The sequence below is a fragment of the Neolamprologus multifasciatus genome, chromosome 15, assembly GCF_963576455.1.
Source record: "Neolamprologus multifasciatus chromosome 15, fNeoMul1.2, whole genome shotgun sequence".
Taxonomy (NCBI): domain Eukaryota; kingdom Metazoa; phylum Chordata; class Actinopteri; order Cichliformes; family Cichlidae; genus Neolamprologus; species Neolamprologus multifasciatus.
The window spans coordinates 12,579,143-12,598,250 of NC_140453.1; the positions used below are offsets into that span (position 1 = coordinate 12,579,143).

General features: G+C 38.8%; 4 protein-coding genes across 9 annotated transcripts in view; 1 reads left to right on the forward strand and 3 right to left on the reverse strand.

The window, feature by feature from the left end:
• tulp4a (TUB like protein 4a) overlaps positions 1–5,877 on the reverse strand; it is a 29,893-nt gene extending 24,016 nt beyond the window's left edge. The window contains exons 1-2 of one of the 3 annotated variants that reach the window (XM_085134144.1): positions 5,677–5,877; positions 3,462–4,412 (exon numbers count right to left, since the gene is read on the reverse strand). In XM_085134144.1, coding sequence (XP_084990270.1) covers positions 3,462–3,713 — 252 coding nt within the window. In that variant the 5' untranslated portion in view covers positions 3,714–4,412; positions 5,677–5,877. The other 2 variants (XM_085134146.1, XM_085134145.1) reach the window with 2 other exon arrangements.
• A 744-nt stretch (positions 5,878–6,621) lies between these two features.
• On the forward strand, positions 6,622–12,141 carry mrps10 (mitochondrial ribosomal protein S10). Its single transcript, XM_085134175.1, has 7 exons — positions 6,622–6,750; positions 6,952–7,004; positions 7,464–7,533; positions 7,672–7,811; positions 7,910–8,018; positions 8,245–8,334; positions 9,552–12,141. Exons 1-7 carry the CDS (start codon positions 6,646–6,648, stop codon positions 9,630–9,632), a joined length of 648 nt encoding a protein of 215 aa, XP_084990301.1. The 5' UTR covers positions 6,622–6,645; the 3' UTR covers positions 9,633–12,141.
• On the reverse strand, positions 9,682–17,468 carry LOC146501700 (uncharacterized). Of its 4 annotated transcripts, XM_085134177.1 has the most exons (7): positions 17,239–17,400; positions 16,740–16,895; positions 15,686–15,765; positions 14,886–15,035; positions 14,516–14,653; positions 14,271–14,396; positions 9,682–13,775 (listed from the first exon to the last, which is right to left on the reverse strand). In XM_085134177.1, exons 3-7 carry the CDS (start codon positions 15,763–15,765, stop codon positions 13,685–13,687), a joined length of 585 nt encoding a protein of 194 aa, XP_084990303.1. In that variant the 5' UTR covers positions 16,740–16,895; positions 17,239–17,400; the 3' UTR covers positions 9,682–13,684. The 4 variants fall into 4 exon arrangements, with proteins under 4 accessions (XP_084990303.1, XP_084990304.1, XP_084990302.1 ...); XM_085134178.1 differs by lacking the exon at positions 16,740–16,895 and having other exon boundaries at positions 17,367–17,468; XM_085134176.1 differs by lacking the exon at positions 16,740–16,895 and having other exon boundaries at positions 17,239–17,399.
• Positions 17,298–18,506, reverse strand: msgn1 (mesogenin 1). Its single transcript, XM_085134183.1, has one exon. The coding sequence runs from the start codon at positions 18,498–18,500 to the stop codon at positions 18,066–18,068; it is 435 nt and encodes a 144-aa protein (XP_084990309.1). The 5' UTR covers positions 18,501–18,506; the 3' UTR covers positions 17,298–18,065.
• Between the last annotated feature and the right edge of the window lie 602 nt (positions 18,507–19,108).

Below are 19,108 nucleotides of genomic sequence, written 5' to 3' on the forward strand. Positions count from 1 at the left end.
GCAAGCTTCAGATGCTGCAAATGTGTTATCAAAGTGCCTAGAATGATTGCACGGAAGCCATTTTCCACAGATATGAATACAGATGTGACTTGGGAACAAAATGCTTAATAACCCCTGCTGAAATGTTCAAGCTGGACTTTTGTAAGCTGTCTAAACAGTCACATATGGTTCTTAGCATTTTTACTAAGCAACCAAGCATCATAAAAAATGGCTCAACAGAAAACAAATTGGTATGTGTGACAAAGTGGGTGAGAAAACCATTTGTCCATATTCTTAGTTAACATTCTTGTTTTGATTTAACCATATTTCACATGTAATCTGCAATAGGCAAACATCTACTATCCCGGGTTTGTTTATGTTTTGCACTTTTGCAGATCATATAATATAACATCTTGGTTTAAATCAATTCCTACAAGTTTGTTAAGTTAACATGTTATTTATTTCAACTGTTAATTTGTATTGTTTAGAACTTACCTTACCTACCTGTCTTCCAGAAACAAAAGGAGGAAATGTAGTTTTACTTCCTGCTTTATAGTTTCTGGGTTCATCTAAGGTCACAGGAAGAGACCAAGTGCAGAAGGGGAAGAACTCGTATAATTTAATAAAGTTGATTTTAGAGGGTTTATGAAGAAGTAGATTTATTGTTATAATATGTATTGATTACACCAGAGTTCATGTTGCCAGTAAAGAGGAGTAGTAGAGACTTGAATATAATCATGTTCATCGTATCTACCTACTGAGTGGAATAGTCCAGAGGAGAAATTGTTTGATTAAGTGGACTATTTAAGCAGAAGGACTCAGGTGTTTCAGGAAAGGTTCGGGTCAGTGTAGCTGTGTGCAGTTTGACCTTAATTTCCGTTGATTTAAGTTCAGTTATGTTTATTTGAACTGAGTTAATTATAGAGTTGAGTTTCTTATTTGTTTCTTTGTAAATATTGTTTGGGTCACGAAATGGTGAATAAATCACTTGCTACACTGGACAGCATCAGTCTCCTGCACTTCTTTGACCGCATAAGTCGAGTCCTACCACAATATGCCTCTGTGAAAAGGTGGCTGTGAGTTACAACAAATTATCTCTCAAGCTGGTTGGAAGGGAATGAAGCAGGTGGAGGAGGACATATGTTTACTGGGATTATTACAGGACCCAGGAAACCTTTTCAGTACCTGAAAAATCACAACAGACTTAAGTGAAAAGTGCTACAGCAAAACAATAGGGGAGCTTCTCCACATCAGAAGATGCTTTTAATTCAAGTAGCTTGCAGTGCCAAGGTCTGTACTATAGGTAAACTCAGGTGTAATCCAAGGGTACCCCAGGCACGGGCACTGCCACACACTACAGTCCATTATCCACGTGCCCTCTTCTTATCTGATGTCTGACAGCTTAAGATCCGGCTTTTACTTTACTACAATGCCCATATTGGGACAAGTCCAAAACACACATCCATTCAGACGCTCACTTACATTAAGAAGATCACTGAACACTGAGGTCTATACATCAACAGGAATAATGGCCAAATTTAAAGATGCTGACATGAGTATTGATCTTGGCAGGACTAAACTTCTATAGGATGAGTTCATATTCCATTTCTGTGTCCGTGTGCTTTTCTTAACATGACTTGAGCCAATTTGTATGAAAGGACACTCATCCCCAGCAATGGCAAGTTCTCAATGACAAAGCTGACGTTTAAAGGACAGGACTGTCAGGGGACTAACGGCATTTGATGCTGAAAGAGCAGCTTTTATAGACGAAGGGTTATGGCAAATGCACTGACAAGAATGAACCTCTATAAATAAAAGGTGATAATAAATAAATACACATTAATACATATGTAAATGCAATGCTGCAAGTTTAATTTGAAAGACAGTAAATTTTTTTTTAAAAAAGTCAAGTGGTGCAAGGAATGCAAAGTAAAAAAAAAGCAAGTACAGCGTATGTAGCGTGCTCCTGGGGGTCATTTCTTTTGTATTATAATATGTATTGCAATCTTCCCTCTCTTCATCACAACTGAGATGAGAAATGACCCAAGTGAGTGAACCGATCTGTCACAACTTGACAGAATTCATTAGGCAGCGTAATTTCCACCACTGTCAGAAACCCCAAATTATGCATAGAGTGCGTGAGTGATGGATTCCACATCGCCCAAAGCATTTATTTACTGCTTTATATCAAAGCAAGAGTGGAACTGGAGAAGACCTTTACTACTCATTACTAGCGCTGGAATGAGGTCAAAGAGTAAAAATGTGCAAATCTTGATCAAAAAATAAATAAATAAATAATAATAATAATAAAAACATGTACATCCTAAAAGCAAGCAATCTGAGAGTCAAGTGTGAAATAAATTGTGGGCACAAATGAATAGTGCAGTGCCAAACTCCGTGAGTGTAGAAAAGGAAGATGCAGACATCAAATGAGATTATCAGAAATATCAAAACCATCTGGTGTAAATATTTTTCTTATTATTTAGATAAGATTAGATTTTAGATTAGACTATATGGGTAACAGCTGAATGTTTAAGTGGTCAGAGTTAAATGGAATTACTGCTGTGCTTCAGTCACACCGTGTAGGGATTCATCCACTCTCCCCTCAGCTGCCTCGGAGAGTGCTGACACTGCACCTCACTCCATCTAACCAACAGCTAAACCCACTAAATAGAAAACGCAACCTGTGTTCAATCTCCACTTGTCCTGTGTGTGTGAGAAAAAAAAATCCTTATTAGTATTTAATATTGCTGGGACATTTGACTCAGACAGTCATCCAGTCTTTTTGGTTCAACTAAATTGCCTCAATGCATTATTTGTGGGAATCTTTGAGGGTTATTACTAGACTGAGGGATAGGAATAAAGCCTGTCTGGAGTAACAGAATGTATTGACTAGGAAGAGCATGCATATCTTGTATACATATCTTGACTGCAACCAAAAAGTTGATCTAACTGGCAACTTACGGTTAATGAATATCAACCACCGCAGGAAAACACAAAACCCTCAGCCTCCCACAATGTGAAGAGGTGTTTTTTTTTGTTTGTTTGTTTTTAAATGTAGTGATTTTACTGGTTCGACCCACTTGAGCTCCATACAACCCACAAATATAACTGTATGTGGCTCACGAGCTAAAATAAGTTGGACTAAGCAGCCTTTTCTAAGGGGATCAACTAGTCTACTTTTACTGAAACTTCTCAAATACTGCTTTAAACACGTAAAAATAATGATTTTGAAAATTTGCTTTATTAAGTATAACTGAAGAGGAAGAAATATCAGAGTAGCTTGAAGTTGTGGGAAAAATAAATAAATAGAAGATTTACTAATTAAATATTCCTGAGATACATTTTTGATTATAAGACATTTTAAAACAGCTTCCAAAACACGACTGCGGCCTTTAAGAGCTTCAAAGACTGTTTGATGAAGCATTAACATAGACATCTTAACAGTCCTATTCAAAAACAATTGTACTTGAACCTCTTACCTCACTATTATGCCCTCTGAGGTTAAAGTTTACTCTCTGTGGGGTGGGCCGGTCCCGTCTGCAGTGGCTGGATGTAAACGTAACCCCAACCACTCCTCGGCTGTTCCCGGTGGCAAGCCAGCCCTCTTCATAGTAACGCTTTCTGCATACCGGCTTCTCCTTCTCACTCTTGGGCACCCTGCCCTTCCAGGACAGACATAAGATGTTGGAGTCACTGGACAGGACCGGGCCATGCTCCACAGCAGCGAACATACCTGCAGCTCTCTACACTCCCAGAATAAAAAGTACCCTTAGGGAGGTTCTTCGGAGAGGACAACTACTGTTATCAGCACGTCTCCTCCTTTGAGGTTACCAGTTCCGTGTCAGAAATGAGACAGCGACAACGGTGCATAGTACTGGTGCTTTTACTTGGGGATCTGGAATAGTGACTAAAGGCGATCAATAAAAACTTCCCCAGAAAGCACAGGTGAGGTCAAAAAACAGGTGGATTTTAGCATTGCTGGATTAATGATGTTATGTAGCCAAATGAGGTGGCACACACACAAAAAAAGGCACTCAGGTCATTTTTGATGTGATGCTACCAAGTACGTGCTGTTTCGAAGAGAAGGCACCAAATGAAAGTGCCTAAAAAAATATTTAGATATCCACCAAGGTAAAGTTGAGACTCCTATCAGTTGAGCAAAACAAGCATCAACCCCCCAAAAAAGAAAAAACAAAAACGCGCCTTATCTTGTAAACTTATAAAACAGGCAGGTATTCATTCCAAGTATCATCATTGTCTCCTTTCTGTGCTCCACATCCTCCTCATCTGATCCCAGTTTGTGTCTGAGAGAGGAGAAGCAGGGACTCCTCTCCATCAGCTGACAGCCCACAGGAGAGCCGCTTCTCCCGGTAACGTCATTACGTCAGCCGGCCCGCCTTTTCAACCGGCCTCGGGGATTCCATAGAGCACTGTTGGGTAATATACAAAACGACGTTTATATATAACATAGAAAAACACGAAAAATAAAATAAAAATGTAGTTAAGAAATCAAGAGAATTGTGTCACAACACAAGCTGTGGAAAAGCGCTCACTTGCTGCCCACTGCCGTTAATTTAAATATTAATGCGCTCGGCTAAAAATTGCCTTTACTCTTCGAGCAGCAATTTTACTTTGAGGACTATCCTGTTCAGCGGAAGGGCATTTAACTACCCGCTTAATAATTTATAGGAGCCAGGTATCATTTTAGCTTTCATTTAATTAGGCTACAAAGCTGTAGTAAGGCGGCCTCTCGCGGCCAAACGTTTAAAAAACAAAATAAACGAAAGGTAAACAACAAAGACCGTAACAGAGAGGTAAGAACAAATAAAAGAATAACAGCTTTAAAATGAACCCGAGCAGGTCAGACAGACAAGACAGACCGAAGAGGCACAAAGGGACGTTATTTATTAATACAGAGACAATAAAAATCAAGCCCAACAAAGAATAGCTGAATGAGAATGGCTGTTTGGAAATATACTCGACATTAAGATTAAGTCAGCGGTGATTACAAGATCCCGAGATTTCCCCACCATTTCCAGTATCACTAAATCGTAAACCAGTGGCCATGATAATAGGTGCCTCTCGAAAAAGCCATCTGCCATTAAACCACGCCAATTCATAAAAATAACATAAGAAAGATACAATGGTTATTGACAACCAAATAATCACTGCTTAAGCCCGTAAGACGGTGGAAAATTAGCCAAAAACATCAATCACCATAAGCTGCCTGCCTATTAGCAATAGCTAGCCAGAACCTGGATCCAGACCGAGAGCTCTGTGGTCTCCACTGATCATCAAAACATTCCAGTCGCGGGATTAATCTTTCCTCCCTTCATGAGTCTGGCGCTGGGCTGTAACGCTAATCCATCCGAGATGCTCGGGTATGCGGCTAACTAACGCTGTCTGTCACGATTCTTCTTTTTCTTCTTCTCCATGAACAACAACCGGAGACAGCTAACCGGCTAAGCGGTCAGCTATCAGCGCCAGGCTGGCTCCGTCCACCCGCCGCTGGCACTCGCTAGCAGGCTACGGTTAGCACATTAGCAAACGATTTATGGCAATAGTTATTTGATATTAGGACACAACTGTTAAAAAAAACACACACCTCGGCGGTGTAGTGACAAAGTGGCTAAACAATATAAACCATGTGTCCAACAAAGCCACAGAAACATCAGCGGTCAGTGGCGTGCCTACCTTGGATCCGTACCGCTGCTTCTTCCTCTGACTGCAGCCTGCTACTGTACACTGCTGGGCCCCTACTGCTGGGTCACGTGACAGGCACGTGATTTAGACCAATTAAAATTGTTCATATCAATAGCGCCTTAATCAAATAACAGTCAATCCAATAACAGTTTACCTTTCAAAACTAGGTTCTCACAAATTTGGAGAAGAATGCATCTAAGCATCTACATTAAATATACCTGTATTAAGTATATTAAGTATACGCATACAGCAACTGCATAAATTCCTCCATAAAATGCCTCCATAAATTGTTTTTTCACAATAATGTGAAGCATATTTTAGGTCAAATACAAATGTGGGTGTGTATAAATGTGTAATAAAACAACATATTATACATGATCACAAATTAAGAAAACAAATGTGCCAAAGTAATTGTTTAGGTTTTGGGTTCTTTGTTTTTGTTTTTTGCTCATTCCGTTTATAGGCAGAAAAGTATTTAAAAGTATGAATAAGAGATAAATCTGATGTTAAAATGCCCAGTGACTTTGCAGATACTGCATTTAAATTAAATCAAGGACCAGAGGTTAACAGGCAGTCTTTGCAGTTGAACCTTGTAAAGAAAGATCATACATTACTGACTAACTTTTTCAAATAAGATGTGGTGATGATCAAGAGAAGAATCACCTGTGACAAAAATCACCGTGACAGAATCAGGAAGCTACAAGGTAGATGAAACATCATAAGCATGCATAAATAATGTCACCATAGTCAAGTGCAGACTACATTGTTATTCATATGACTTGTAAATGTGAATATGAAAATATATTTGAATATAATACATCCAATCTTAGTCTTTAATTCTCAGTTTTTTGACCATGAAAGTTTTAGATGGGACTGTAGACTGGATACTTGGTACTCATCACTAGCTCGTTAGTGCTCACCTCATTTATCCTCCAAGAGACAAGGGGGCAGCACAGGGAAATGATTTCACCTTCTGTCCGCTCTCTCAAAAACATGGCGTCTCTCATGGTTCGCAGACGTGAATTATTCTCTTTGGCAAGGATATTGAGTGGTGTCTCATATTTGGTATGGTAACTAACTTATTTTTCATTTTAGATAACGTTTTCTAACAGTTTACTAACATGGCAGGTATCTAGGTTTGGAAAAATTACCGTAGCTAGTTAGCCAATCGTAGATTTTGGCCATTCGTGGCAGCTGCACAACCGAGGTTAACAAAATTAAAGTCATTTGAACATTTCAATAAAAAGAGTTTGATTCTGTTTTCAGGGACCGGCAAGTTTGAGTGTCTGTTCGGGTCACAGGAAATGTAATATAACTCGGTAAGTCAACCCCCCCCCCAATCTTTTAAATGAGTTGAGCCATAATTGCTAACGTGAATCACATGAATTTTCACACGAAGCATGGATGCAGCAGTTTTAAATTAAATTATGAAGAGATTTACAAAGAGTTTTTACTGTTTTTTTGATAAGATCTGTCAGTAAAGATAAATAGCATGTGTTTTTGGAGCACTTTTTTTTTGGCTGTATTGGAATGCAACGTGTTTATTTTTCCATGGAAATTAAGTAAATAATGTAAAGAAAAGGACATCTTATAGGTACAGTATACTCACAATCCTTAATAAAATAAAACAACACTAGCAGTATATTCAGGCAGTGAATTGGAACACCATGAAGCTAAGCCAGAAAAGCCCAGAGGCATTAAGCACCTTGTGCAGTTGAAGTGCACTTTTTCCTAAGCGCATTTATTGTATAAGCAGTTATTCTGTATCTCCTCTGCAGGCTTCACCTCCCTCTGACTCCCAGCACCTCTTTCCACACGACAGTTTTAACGTCAGCAGCACAATCGGCAGTAAGTTATCATTATCATTCTTATATCAGGCTGGTGCTGTAGTGAAATACAACAAACCTACAGTGGTTTATATTCAAAGGCCATCGCTTGGAATTGTATGTGGTGTTAAGGCTTTTTTTTTTCTCTCCCTTGGTCCAGATCACAGTCACAGAGGAGCCGGACACACTGTTCCAGAAACTGGTGGTTTTGGTTAAAGGTCATGACAGAGCTGTGTTGGACAGCTATGAGTTCTTTGCCACCATGACAGCTAAAGAACTGGGCATCAGTCTTGGAAAAGTGTGAGTTTTAGCAGCCACACACTAACTCTAGTAAAGGTTCTGTCTAAAATCTTCTTGTAATGCCATGACTTTTTTGGGATCTTCTTCCTCCACCACAGTTTTGAACCTCCGAAGGACATTGAGAGGTTAACACTCCTGAAGTCAATACACATTTTCAAAAAACACAGGGTCCAGTATGAGATGAGAACTCACTACCGGTGCATCGAGGTGAGAAGCTCTCATTTAAAAAAAAAAAAAAATTAAAATCAAACAAGAAAAAAAATGCACAAAAAGCCATTAAAAGGAGTTCAGTATTATTCACCTAGTTACATTTTACTGGAAACTTCTAACCTTTGCACAATAACATGAATGAGCTTTGTGTTTGTGCCAGTTATTGCATGTCATTATAAGGTAATTTGTTTAATATGTTTATTTTTATTTTTTGTCTCCGTAGCTGCATCATATAACAGGCTGTACAGCACAAGTATACCTTGAATACATTCAGAGGAATCTTCCGGAAGGTGTAGCCATGGAGGTGACGAAGGTGAGGTTTTGCAGAGATCGATGTACACTCAAACTCGCGCACCAGTATCATCAATATCAGTGCCTGCAGGCTAGACGCTTTCCATTGCAAAGCTTATTAGTGTGGCCCTCCATGATATTCCCAATTCTAATGTGGCCCCTTGGGTAAATTAATTTCCCACTCCTAACTTAGGTTGTTAATAAATTTGGCCTGTCCCCTGTTGTAGCTGGTGTCTGCAGTATCACAGCCCCAGTGTATACACCAAACCCCACAGAAAGGTGCACCTGGCAGCTAAGAAGCTAACACAGAATACAGCTAAGAGGAAACTGATGCTGATGATCTGAGCTGGGAAAACTGAGTAGCCCTATCTATGGTCTTTACAAATGGTAAAGAGAAGCTCAAGTATCTATTTGCCATGAGACAATTTCAGTTGACTAAATGTTAAAGGTTTATAAACGAATAGTGTGGACTGGTTGAAGTCAAAACTGGATACAAAGGATACAAAATATGCACAATGTTTTCAGTTAAACATGAAATGAATTCTCCCTTGAAAAAAGTTAACCCTTAACAAAAGAAAAACCCTAATATACATGTGATCATTTTGATATTAAATTCAAATCTATTTTGAGAAGTTGAAATGTGTAGATTACAGTTGTTTACAACTTCCACGGGTGCTTTACCCTCTTTTGATGATGAACTCATACTTCAGAATCGGTTTTAGTAACAAGGTGGGAAACGATTTCCCTTCTAGCTCAGTATGTTAAGGATAAGGACGTTGAAAAGATGTTGCAGAAAACTGCATCTGGTCAGGCAGAAAACCACACACCTGGAAGAGTGGATTTGTCCAAAATGAAATGGCTGGTAATGAACAAATGGAAGGTTATCGATGGTTGCACCATTGTGCAATAAAAAGTACGCATGTTGGATCACAAGACGGCTGATCATTTAGTTTTTTTGTACAAGATGGACACAAAATACCTTGTTACAAGGTATTTTGTAAAGTGTATAGCAGCTGGTGCAGTTTGTCTTGAAACAACTAATCTGCCCATTTAGCCTTTTTAAAATTTTGGCTTTATTCTCAAAATGATAAATTTTTTTTCTTAATGTGGTCTAATACTCCTTCGGACGTTTCCCAGTAAAGCTGAATATGACAGTCCTTCCCTATCTGTGCAATTCAGTGTGGGAAAGGGCAACTTTCATATGACGTTCTCGCTCTTCTATTCTGTTCATGTTGACAGACTGCAATGGAGAAGGTTCCTGATCACATCCTTGAACCGATGTGGAAGGAAATTCCCACAGACGACAAGCCCAGCCAGTAAATCCAGCACCTGTGACTAACAGATGCCTATTAAATGTGTTTTCCTGCGATTGTTTTCTTTTTTTTAAAGCATGTTGTCTTTTCTGTTGCAAAGCTATGTGAAATAAACTGAATATGCACACAACTCATTCTTTGTAGTTCAGGTTGTAGTTTATCTGGGACTATGTTTCAAATAAGTCAAACGTTTTCGTTTGACGAGCTGCAGTGATATCGGGATGAACTGTATGTATACGTGCAGATACAAGACCAGCACACACGAGACCTTCGCTTTGTACATTTATTGATTAAAACAGTATACATCAAATCACAAAACAGCGTATACAGCGTAGTCAATCTGATGATTGGCACCTCATTTTATTTCACGCGTATTCATCGTATGGTTACCTTCAAAAGGACAAAGTGGAGGTGTTTAATCGTTTCTTTATGCTGTAGAGGAGTTAAGTGTCAACTAATTCAAGTTCACTGGAGGGATCTTTTTTGCTTGCTAGTTTTGTTGGCCTTTTCATTTTGAAATCTATCCTGTCTGTTAAAACCTGGCCACACGTGCCACACAGGAATCTCAATCATTTAGCAAGTAGGTTCAGACAGGCTTTATCAAATCCTAGATGAATTTCAGCTAATCAAACTATTGCATCTATACTTTCCTGAAACCATTTTTGTATGCTGTTTAAAAAAAAAAAAAGAATTAGTCTAAATACTTAAGTATGATTGCCAGTAGCTTATACTGCTTCTAATGGCTCTAATCACTGAATGTTTCTTGAAATATAGTCCCTTAAATGTAAACAGTGGATGATAGTGACTTAGAAAATGATGCAACAGTGGTGAGAAAGTCCTGTAAATCTGTAAATGTAGCATCCTCCAGCTGGAGAGACAGACAACCACTGGTTCAGTTTACACAACAACAGTGCTTAAAGTTTTTTGGACCACCACAGCTGTCCTAAATTAACAGTGTTGATAGTTACCAAAATCTCTATGTTTCTCTACTGGATAGTCATCAAAATCATATTTTAAATGCTGAACTATAATTTGTTTAATTAAATTATTTATATAATTTCTGACTTCTTATAAATCCTGTGTGAAAATGTGGCTGAAATTTGGGTATAAAAACATGAACACTGTTATATAAATAATATTTTTAGTTTGAAATAAGTTTTTGACAAATTTCTAAAAAAAAAATTGTATTTTGTTTTTAATGATAGGTGGTCTGATAAATTTATTATCTGTTGTAGCTAAATTACCAAGAAGCTAAATTAAAGTGCTGTGTGCAGATAAAAAATAGATCTTTAATTCTACCACTTTAAAATTTGTTATAATATAAACCACTGATAAATTCTATAAATTATATTCCAACTATAAATGAACTAAAATGGCTTTTTGTTGGTCAAAAAGATAAAAAGTCTGACAGCCTTCCTCTGTGACCCAGCAGGGGAAAAAATGTTATGCTGAACACTGAAGAGTGTAAAATGTCTGCTGGCCTCCTGAACCAAAGCATCGTTAATCTGTGGGTCATTCCATCACTTCTCAGTACATAGTCTAACCTGTGATATCAGCAGGAATGTTACCGTTACAGCTAACCGGGGCTTCATGTGTCCAATAAGGTGTGGAAGTGAGCTAGAAAGCACCATCCACATTAGCCTAGAAGTAGGAACATCTTGATTTCCTGAGTAGAAGACTACACGCTATATATCAAGCATGCCATTTTCCCCATCATGGTACAGATGCACCTCCAAACCCACAAATCCTCTAAAATCTCACCAATCCCCAGTATGACTCTGAAGTTACTCCACCTTGAGGTCCTGAAAGAGAGAATCTCCTTGTTTTGGAGAGGAAGGGGTTTAGGGATTAAGACACAAGAGGAGGCTCACCTTTTCAAGTGACGTGCCGAACCTCAGGTGTCATGCCACTGGTGAAGGAGGGGAGAGATGTGAGGGAGGGCCTGGGTTCCTTGGGGCCCGGGAGGTTAACTGTACTGTGTGCCCCCCCCTTCAGGAGACAACAACAGTCAGTCTGTTATAATCAACTAAAGGGAGAAACTGGGACTGCAGAGGGTGATGTAGCAAAATGTAGTCAAAAGTGTTGAAGAAATGGAAAAAGACAGGAAGAGAAAGGGGGCAGGATGCAACACCTGGCTGTGGCTATTTACTTATCACCTCTCCTTGCACGTGTACCTATATTCAAGCAACGTGTGGTTCACAGAATAAAGTCCTCGTTTATCTAGTAAAAATTATTTTCTTCAGATGGTTGCACCTTTGCTTTTAGCTTTAAAAATTCAGCTGGCCTTAATCACAACACTACGAATAAACTGTAAAACCGAAGACCCTCTTAAGTCATTATACCCCAATTTGAGCAAATGTGTGCACATTGTAAACCCACATCTATTGTTATTATTATTTTTATTAAATATAAAAAGGTGGAACTATTTCATGCATGCAAGCAATTAATTAGATTTGAAATTATACAAGAGTACAGGAGATAAGATAAATAGATTTGACTGAAAAAAACAAAACAAAGTCAGAATTTAGAATAGTGCGGTTTTCTGAGCCAGCTGTCCCCTTTGAAACGGGGTTAGCATCTTTTAGAAACAGAATAAATAAGTTATAATTCTTGGTCATATCAGAGTGTCTGTTCAGATGATGTCCTCCTTTTAGACATGCTACCACTCATTTTAAACTGAGAGATGTCTTGTATGTGGAGCAGCTCCGTGTCCTCCAATCAATTTTACACTGGTAGCTACAAGGCCGTAAACCTTTACTATAAGTACAATTCATAGTTTAGCCATAAATTAATTGAAGCCCTCAGTCTACAGAATTCAGTGAGATCTAAAGTGAACATCAAGATTTCCTGGTCCTCCAGATAGTAAAAACTAAACTAAAGCAAAACTATTAATTACACGAATCAAATGTTCACTTTAAAGTATCACATAAATAAATGTAAGCTCACACTTACAATGCAGTTCATTCTGTTTCACAGAGACGTTGTAGTCGGTAATAACAACTCTCAGACTTGTTTGTGAACAAATAAAAAAAGAAGAAGTTGAGTTTATTTTTTTGTTGTTTTATTATTTTTGTTCTTTCACGTCTATCTCTTGACGGTTCTCAAAACACATTCACAGTTTCACAAGTTATGTTAATTACAATGAATATAAAATAGTAACACTTAAAAAACACACAGTAAAGAGTAACTTCTTATCATTAACTGGAGCAAATATGAATGGAATTTGCTCTAATTAAGAAACCTGGTATATATGTGTGTGTATATTTATATACTATATTCATTTATAATGCCTTTTTGTCATCACACAATCGATTGCTGGAGACAAACATGAATGTTCCAAACAGCAATACTCATAACTTAAAATACCTGCACATTAAAAGATATATAATATGAAATTAAATACTCATTAATACTCGACAAGCTGGATAAAGACTTGTAAAACGTGTCAAACAATAATTAGTGCACTGTTTAGTGAGGTTATGAATACATAACTATATCCATGTAGCATGAGGAACGATTAGGGAGGTCCAAGGTGGACCAAACTAATAAACAGTAGGGTTTGAGGGCTGCTGTGCACTCCTTCCCCTCCCTTTTAAAAATTTCCCCTCTACCCCCACCTTCAGAAATACAGTGTCACCCCATTTGTTAACCTTTATTCATTAGGGGTCAGGAAAAAGGCTCACAGGGCGACTGTAACAAGAAACACAGAACATTTAATTTTGGAGAACAAACTCGTTTTAACAACTTCTATTAAAATACGAACAGTATTTATAGGTAACAGAACTTGGGAATCCCTTTACATTATTCGGTTATAAATCGTTTTTAATTTGTCCTCAGTTGCCCTTTAGTCATTTTCACATTTTTCTCTTTGCCAGTGGACAATACCAACAACCAAACATGTCGGCACAGAGTATTTCTTAAGATACTCAAAAGATAACTCAGACTTTTATTTTATTTTTTTTATAAACACATCATTCTGGGGCATTTTATTCACTGCACGACTACAGGGCCCCTTCTACATTAACAGCTGCTTAGTTATAGTTTTTAGAGCAGGCTGTATTAAAAGCGTCGGCCACCAGGGGGGCCTGGCCACCTCTGGCCTCTGCCAGGTGGGGGGTGAGGCGGAGGAGAGACCGGTCCATTGTGGTAGCTGTGTAAAAGGATAAAATCACACATTGGATTCTTGGCTTTGGCCAATAGGGGGCACACTCTGATAAGAGCAGCCATCTGAACGACTCTAGTTTAAGGCAGGGGAACTGAGATCCCCTCTGCTCTGCACCTTTGAACTTGCAAAATACAGCTTCATGTTTCATGCACTATTTAAGAGTTTAGCTTAAAGAAATAACTTCACTTTACATTTGCTACAGTAGGAAACTGTTAAAGCAAAACTGCTTCTTTTTGACACAGAGCTATCAAAAAATTGAAGAGAAGATTAAAGAATTTAACTATAAGCAGGCTGAAGAGAAAGGGACAGAAAAGACTGTGCATTAGTGTCACAAACCTCTGTGCTTTTGCTGCATCTCAGATCTCAAAGAAAAACTCTCAGATTCACTAAATTTAACAATCTGGTTACCGTGCACACAAAGCACAGAGATTTGTGACATTTTAAGCTTAAACATGATATGAATATTAAAACACCGCTTACCCTCGTGGGCCTCGCGGACGGAAGGGGCGCGGAGGTCCAGGGGGTGGCATGCCACGGCCTCGAGGGTGTGGCGGACGCCCTCTGAAACCAGGATGACCTGGAGGAGGGGGTGGAGGGGGTCCATGCCTGTAGAGGAAGAACATTTTCAGGCAGTAAGGAATAAGACATTTGAAAGTGACAGGTCAGCTCTAACTATGCGTTTTGTGAGTGTCTGTGCATGTTATGCGCCTGAATGAGGCGTTTACCTGGGCATGGGTGGAAAGGGTCCTCTGAGGTGCATAGGAGGAGGTGGGGGAGGGGGAAGAGGAGGGCCCATGCCCATGGGTCCAGCCCTACCTCGAGGACCTCTAAGGTCAGGGTAAGGACGCATCCTCCCCATTCCTCTGCAAGGGAAGAAGGCGCAGCATAATTTATCTAAATTGACACATGTAATGGATCAAAAGTTAAGTATTTAAAATGCATCTAAATACAGAAATACTCAGCAGTGGCTGTCTATAAGCATTTCCTTTTTATGTTTACCAACTGAAAATATGTGTTTAGAAACTAACCAAGTTATAAAACTTACATATTACAGAATATCAACACTGTGCGTGTGTCAGACATCAATAAAAGTACCTCATGGGCCCAAATCCATTCATGGCTCCATCCTTTACTCGACCCCTTCCAGGTCCTGGTGGCCCAAAGCCTTTCATCATGCCCCGCCCACCACGCATGCCACCTCTACTCATACGTCCCCCTCGCCCACGGCCTTTGGCCCCATGACCCCTGAAGGAAGATAACAAAGGGAAAACTGACACTGTCCTTCTAGTTCAGGTTCAGTCTTGTTAAGCTGTAATAAATAAAAAAAAAAACAAAAAAAAAACACTGACGCACTTTAATTTTTTTATATCTAATCTTGCATAAAACCACAGGAATTGTCATGTTGTCAAATAGTAAGGCATTTAGACTACATAAATAGATATGGATGTGAAGAGATGCATCTTTAAATCATTATAAAGAAAATCTGCAGGACCTGATTAAGTATTAGTAGAAAACTACTACATTAATTACTGTGACTTGCTGTGGTTAAATTAAAAATCTGCTGGAGATCAAAGAACAAGAAAAACATGTAGGCATCCATTAAAATTTACAACAGAGTCCACGTTGAAGATTTAATGTGAAATCTATAACAATCATTTAACACCAGGCTAAAAAAAAGTTAAGCTTTTACAGATTATATCTGTGACACAGTATGACCTCTCTCAGTTGCTGCCACTATAGGACAAAACAGTAAACTATTAATAGCATATGACCTTGCCATGACAGTTTCCTATAGACATATCTGAAAGATGAAGCAGAAGAAAAAGACCTAAACTCGAACAACCGGCATGTGTAGACAAATGAAACAGGAGACTGTAACAGACAGCAGGACAGACCTGGATTTGAGTTGGATTACATGTTTCTCTGAGTCATCCATGGAAGTTTCTGTGACTCTCTCTTCTGTGTCCGTGTCCATCTGAAACAATCCCAAGTCAATAGTTATGTGCAGAAGATCAGCAGTAATAAGTACTAGATTCATACTTGTACCTGTGATTTTTCACAAGTACAAAACATAATGATATAGATATAGACAATGAACACCATCACGAACAGAAGAGCTGCGTTCAAACATACTATTTTTTTAAGTGTTTGTTATGTAATGCTGGAAACTGCACTGCAATGTTTTTGATTTGTATTCTAATATACTGAGAGGCACTTAATTTTCTGCATTCTGGTGATTTTTTTTGCACTAATTTGTATGTTGTCTGCATAAATTACACAGGAAATGCCTTTAATCAATTTATTTCTTCAAAACTAATAAAACAGAACAATAAAGCACTAGAAGATAACTGTATATATGAAGTGATATAACGCAGTCAGTCTCCCTGGTATTCTGTTTCACTTTTAAATGATTACTCTCCACTTTCCTCGTGTTTGTGTGCTGCTGAATCAGCACAAATACAAGCAGGATTTACTCGTCTATCCTTCCTTTGGATTGCTCTGTTCCAGTTTTGAGTCTGTGTGTAATTGCCTGGCAAGTTTGTGTAATTGCGTTTTATTAACAGGCTGATTAAATACTCATGTGGCACCTCTTCAGCTCTCTTAAAAATTAAATCATGTCATACACACCCACTTGTCACACCCACTTTTAGTCAATGCAATAAATTTGATCACTGAATATTTTTATGCCTAATAAAGTCTACACCTAAATCTCCCGAGAGTTATTTCCATTAGTTTATTATCCTCATTTTACAATAATGAGGGATGAGTCGCTCATTCTACACCCACCTAAATATCCATTTAAGCCAGGATGTAGACGGAAAGTACACTGTTCTGCTTATGATTTATTATATAGAGAGATTTGTATGTAACAGTTCCAATGGCTGAGCCACACACTTAAAATGTTTAATGGCCATGAAAATGGCATGAAGCACACTCGTTCATACGTACATTTTACAGTGATATTTTGAAGCCAGAAAGCCTGCAAAGCCAAAGGCACGTCGAGCGTCATGGAAACAATTTTATCCCGATCCTAGGAGGCAGCTGAGGTTGTGTGAGCTTTTAAATATCAAGCTAGCAGCAGCGGCTGAGGGGGTTGGGGACGACCTGTGCGACAAATACAGTTCGAGCCTCTAATACTTCTTAATACCCCTCATGAATAGTAGCAAATAGTGAGCCCAGCCGGCTAAAATATACACGTAAAGCCATAGAGGGCCCCGTCTAATTCCTGGAACTTCCAGGGCAGGTATGACAGAATTACGCTATATTGCAAATTTTTTAAAGAACAGTCTAATATAAACAAATTTCAAAGACACATTTAATGATATTTTCCTAATTGAAAATGTAAACAGAATAAACTTCAGTGACAAGCGTGTGATTAAGCTAAACGTTAGTCATCCAAGAAAGGGGCGTTTCTGTAGATTTTTTTGACGCTTCTGGAATGACTTACTTCAAATCGGTGACGCCGGTGAGGTAGATTAAAAAACGATACGGTTTTTGTGATTCTTAAAAAAATGAAAAAAAAAATAGAAAAATAAAAAATATAGATATATACAAAATTTTTAGCAACTCTCGTACCTTCGATGGGCTTTGAAATGGCGGCTTAAACAGACATCCCAGGTTGGGATTTCTTTGTGAAGAGACGCTCGCTTTCAAAGTCACGCCCACCAGGAATAAATGTTTAAACTTGATTGGTTCATTGGTACCGTCATTTAGGCCAAGGTTCGCTTTCTGGGATTCTGATTGGTTGACTCGGCTAACGTGCTTCCAATGGTCTCCAGCCTTGAAAACTGTTCAGTAATTAAACGGGCCACACGTTCAACACATTACACACGTTTATTGAAGATTGAGGGGAAAAGCATGACTGTAGAACTCATTTGGATTAAAACAGCCGATGAATGCAGAACATTTAGCAGTATACAAATCGACCTGTTTTAGTATTTGAGAAAAACACAAAATTCACACAGCAAAACGTTACCAATTCTCTTAAATTCTAAAATTATATATATATATATATATATATATATATATATAAACAAACAGGAGGGTAAAAGTATGAATCAAGTACGACGACTCTTCTCCAAATTCTGTCAACATAAACACTGAGTTCATCATTTCAACAAAAGTATGCCTCATATACAGAAAATATCTGGCAAGTGCAAGTAAAGTAAACAATATTTACATCATAACTGTTAAAAAAAAACAAGAGGAAAGTATTAAAAGAAACGGATAAAGAAACTTCACGAAATGTCCAAATACGGTCCATTTTCAGTGCCTTTACGTGCGACTCAGGAGGTCTGCAAGCTTGTTGATGTATTCAATGGTGTATTTGAGCGTCTGTATCTTGGTCAGGGGCTGCCCTCTTTTGCTGTAGTCCGGCGGCAGGTAGTCCCGAAGCTGGTGCAAAGCCTCTGCGAGGCTCCTCATCCGCATCTTCTCCCGCTCGCTGGCCTTCATGCGTCTTTTGGTGGACATCTTTGGCTTTCCTTGCCTTTGCGCCGGTGGTGCAGTCACTTCTCGGCTCGTGAAGGTGAAGGAGAAGTCTTTGATCTCCCGATGCTGGCTGGAGTAGCACATCTCCGGTGAAGAGCACACTGACTCCCTCTGTGACTCAGGTGAAGTGGGCTGAGGTGACTCTTGGTTTTCTCCAAAGGCGCTCTCATGGCACTTCCACTCAGACAATATTTCAGCTGTAACCACATCCAGGTTCATGTTGGATATCCAGGCGTCCAAGCAGCGACGGATGGCATTCAGGGTTTCGGCAGGGAGAGTGTGTGAAAGTGATTTGGCCAAAGTGGTTTTATACAGAAGCTGATCTCCGGAGGTTTAAAGGTTCACAGCTGTAGCGACAAAAAAAAAAAAAAGTTCAAAGAAACTTGCAAGTGCCAAAATGCGACCTTCCCGGAGGACATGGTTCGTTAGTCTATCACTGTGGTGTGAATAAGGCTAAATAGAGGGATAATGTGATAGAAAGAAAAATAATTAGATTCCTTTACACTTTAAAGTCTCCCTGACGACAATTATCAGTTTGATGCGATTTGTCTAATGAAGGATGCTGCTTCACCTGGGATCTTCACACCTTTCAGGCAAAGCAAGCCTGCTTGTGTCTTCAGTGTGGACGTTAACATAAATAAATAAAGACCAGAATAAACTTTGGAAAAAGATAAACTTGCAGAGCCAAACTCTTTATCCTGTCTGGAAATTCTTAAAAGTGACTGTCCTTGTACTTCAACCTCCTTTAAATGTGTACAAATCCCACTAACTCTACTTCACCGCACCAACTGGACATGAAAAACTAATATTTTATGTCCTAAGCTTTT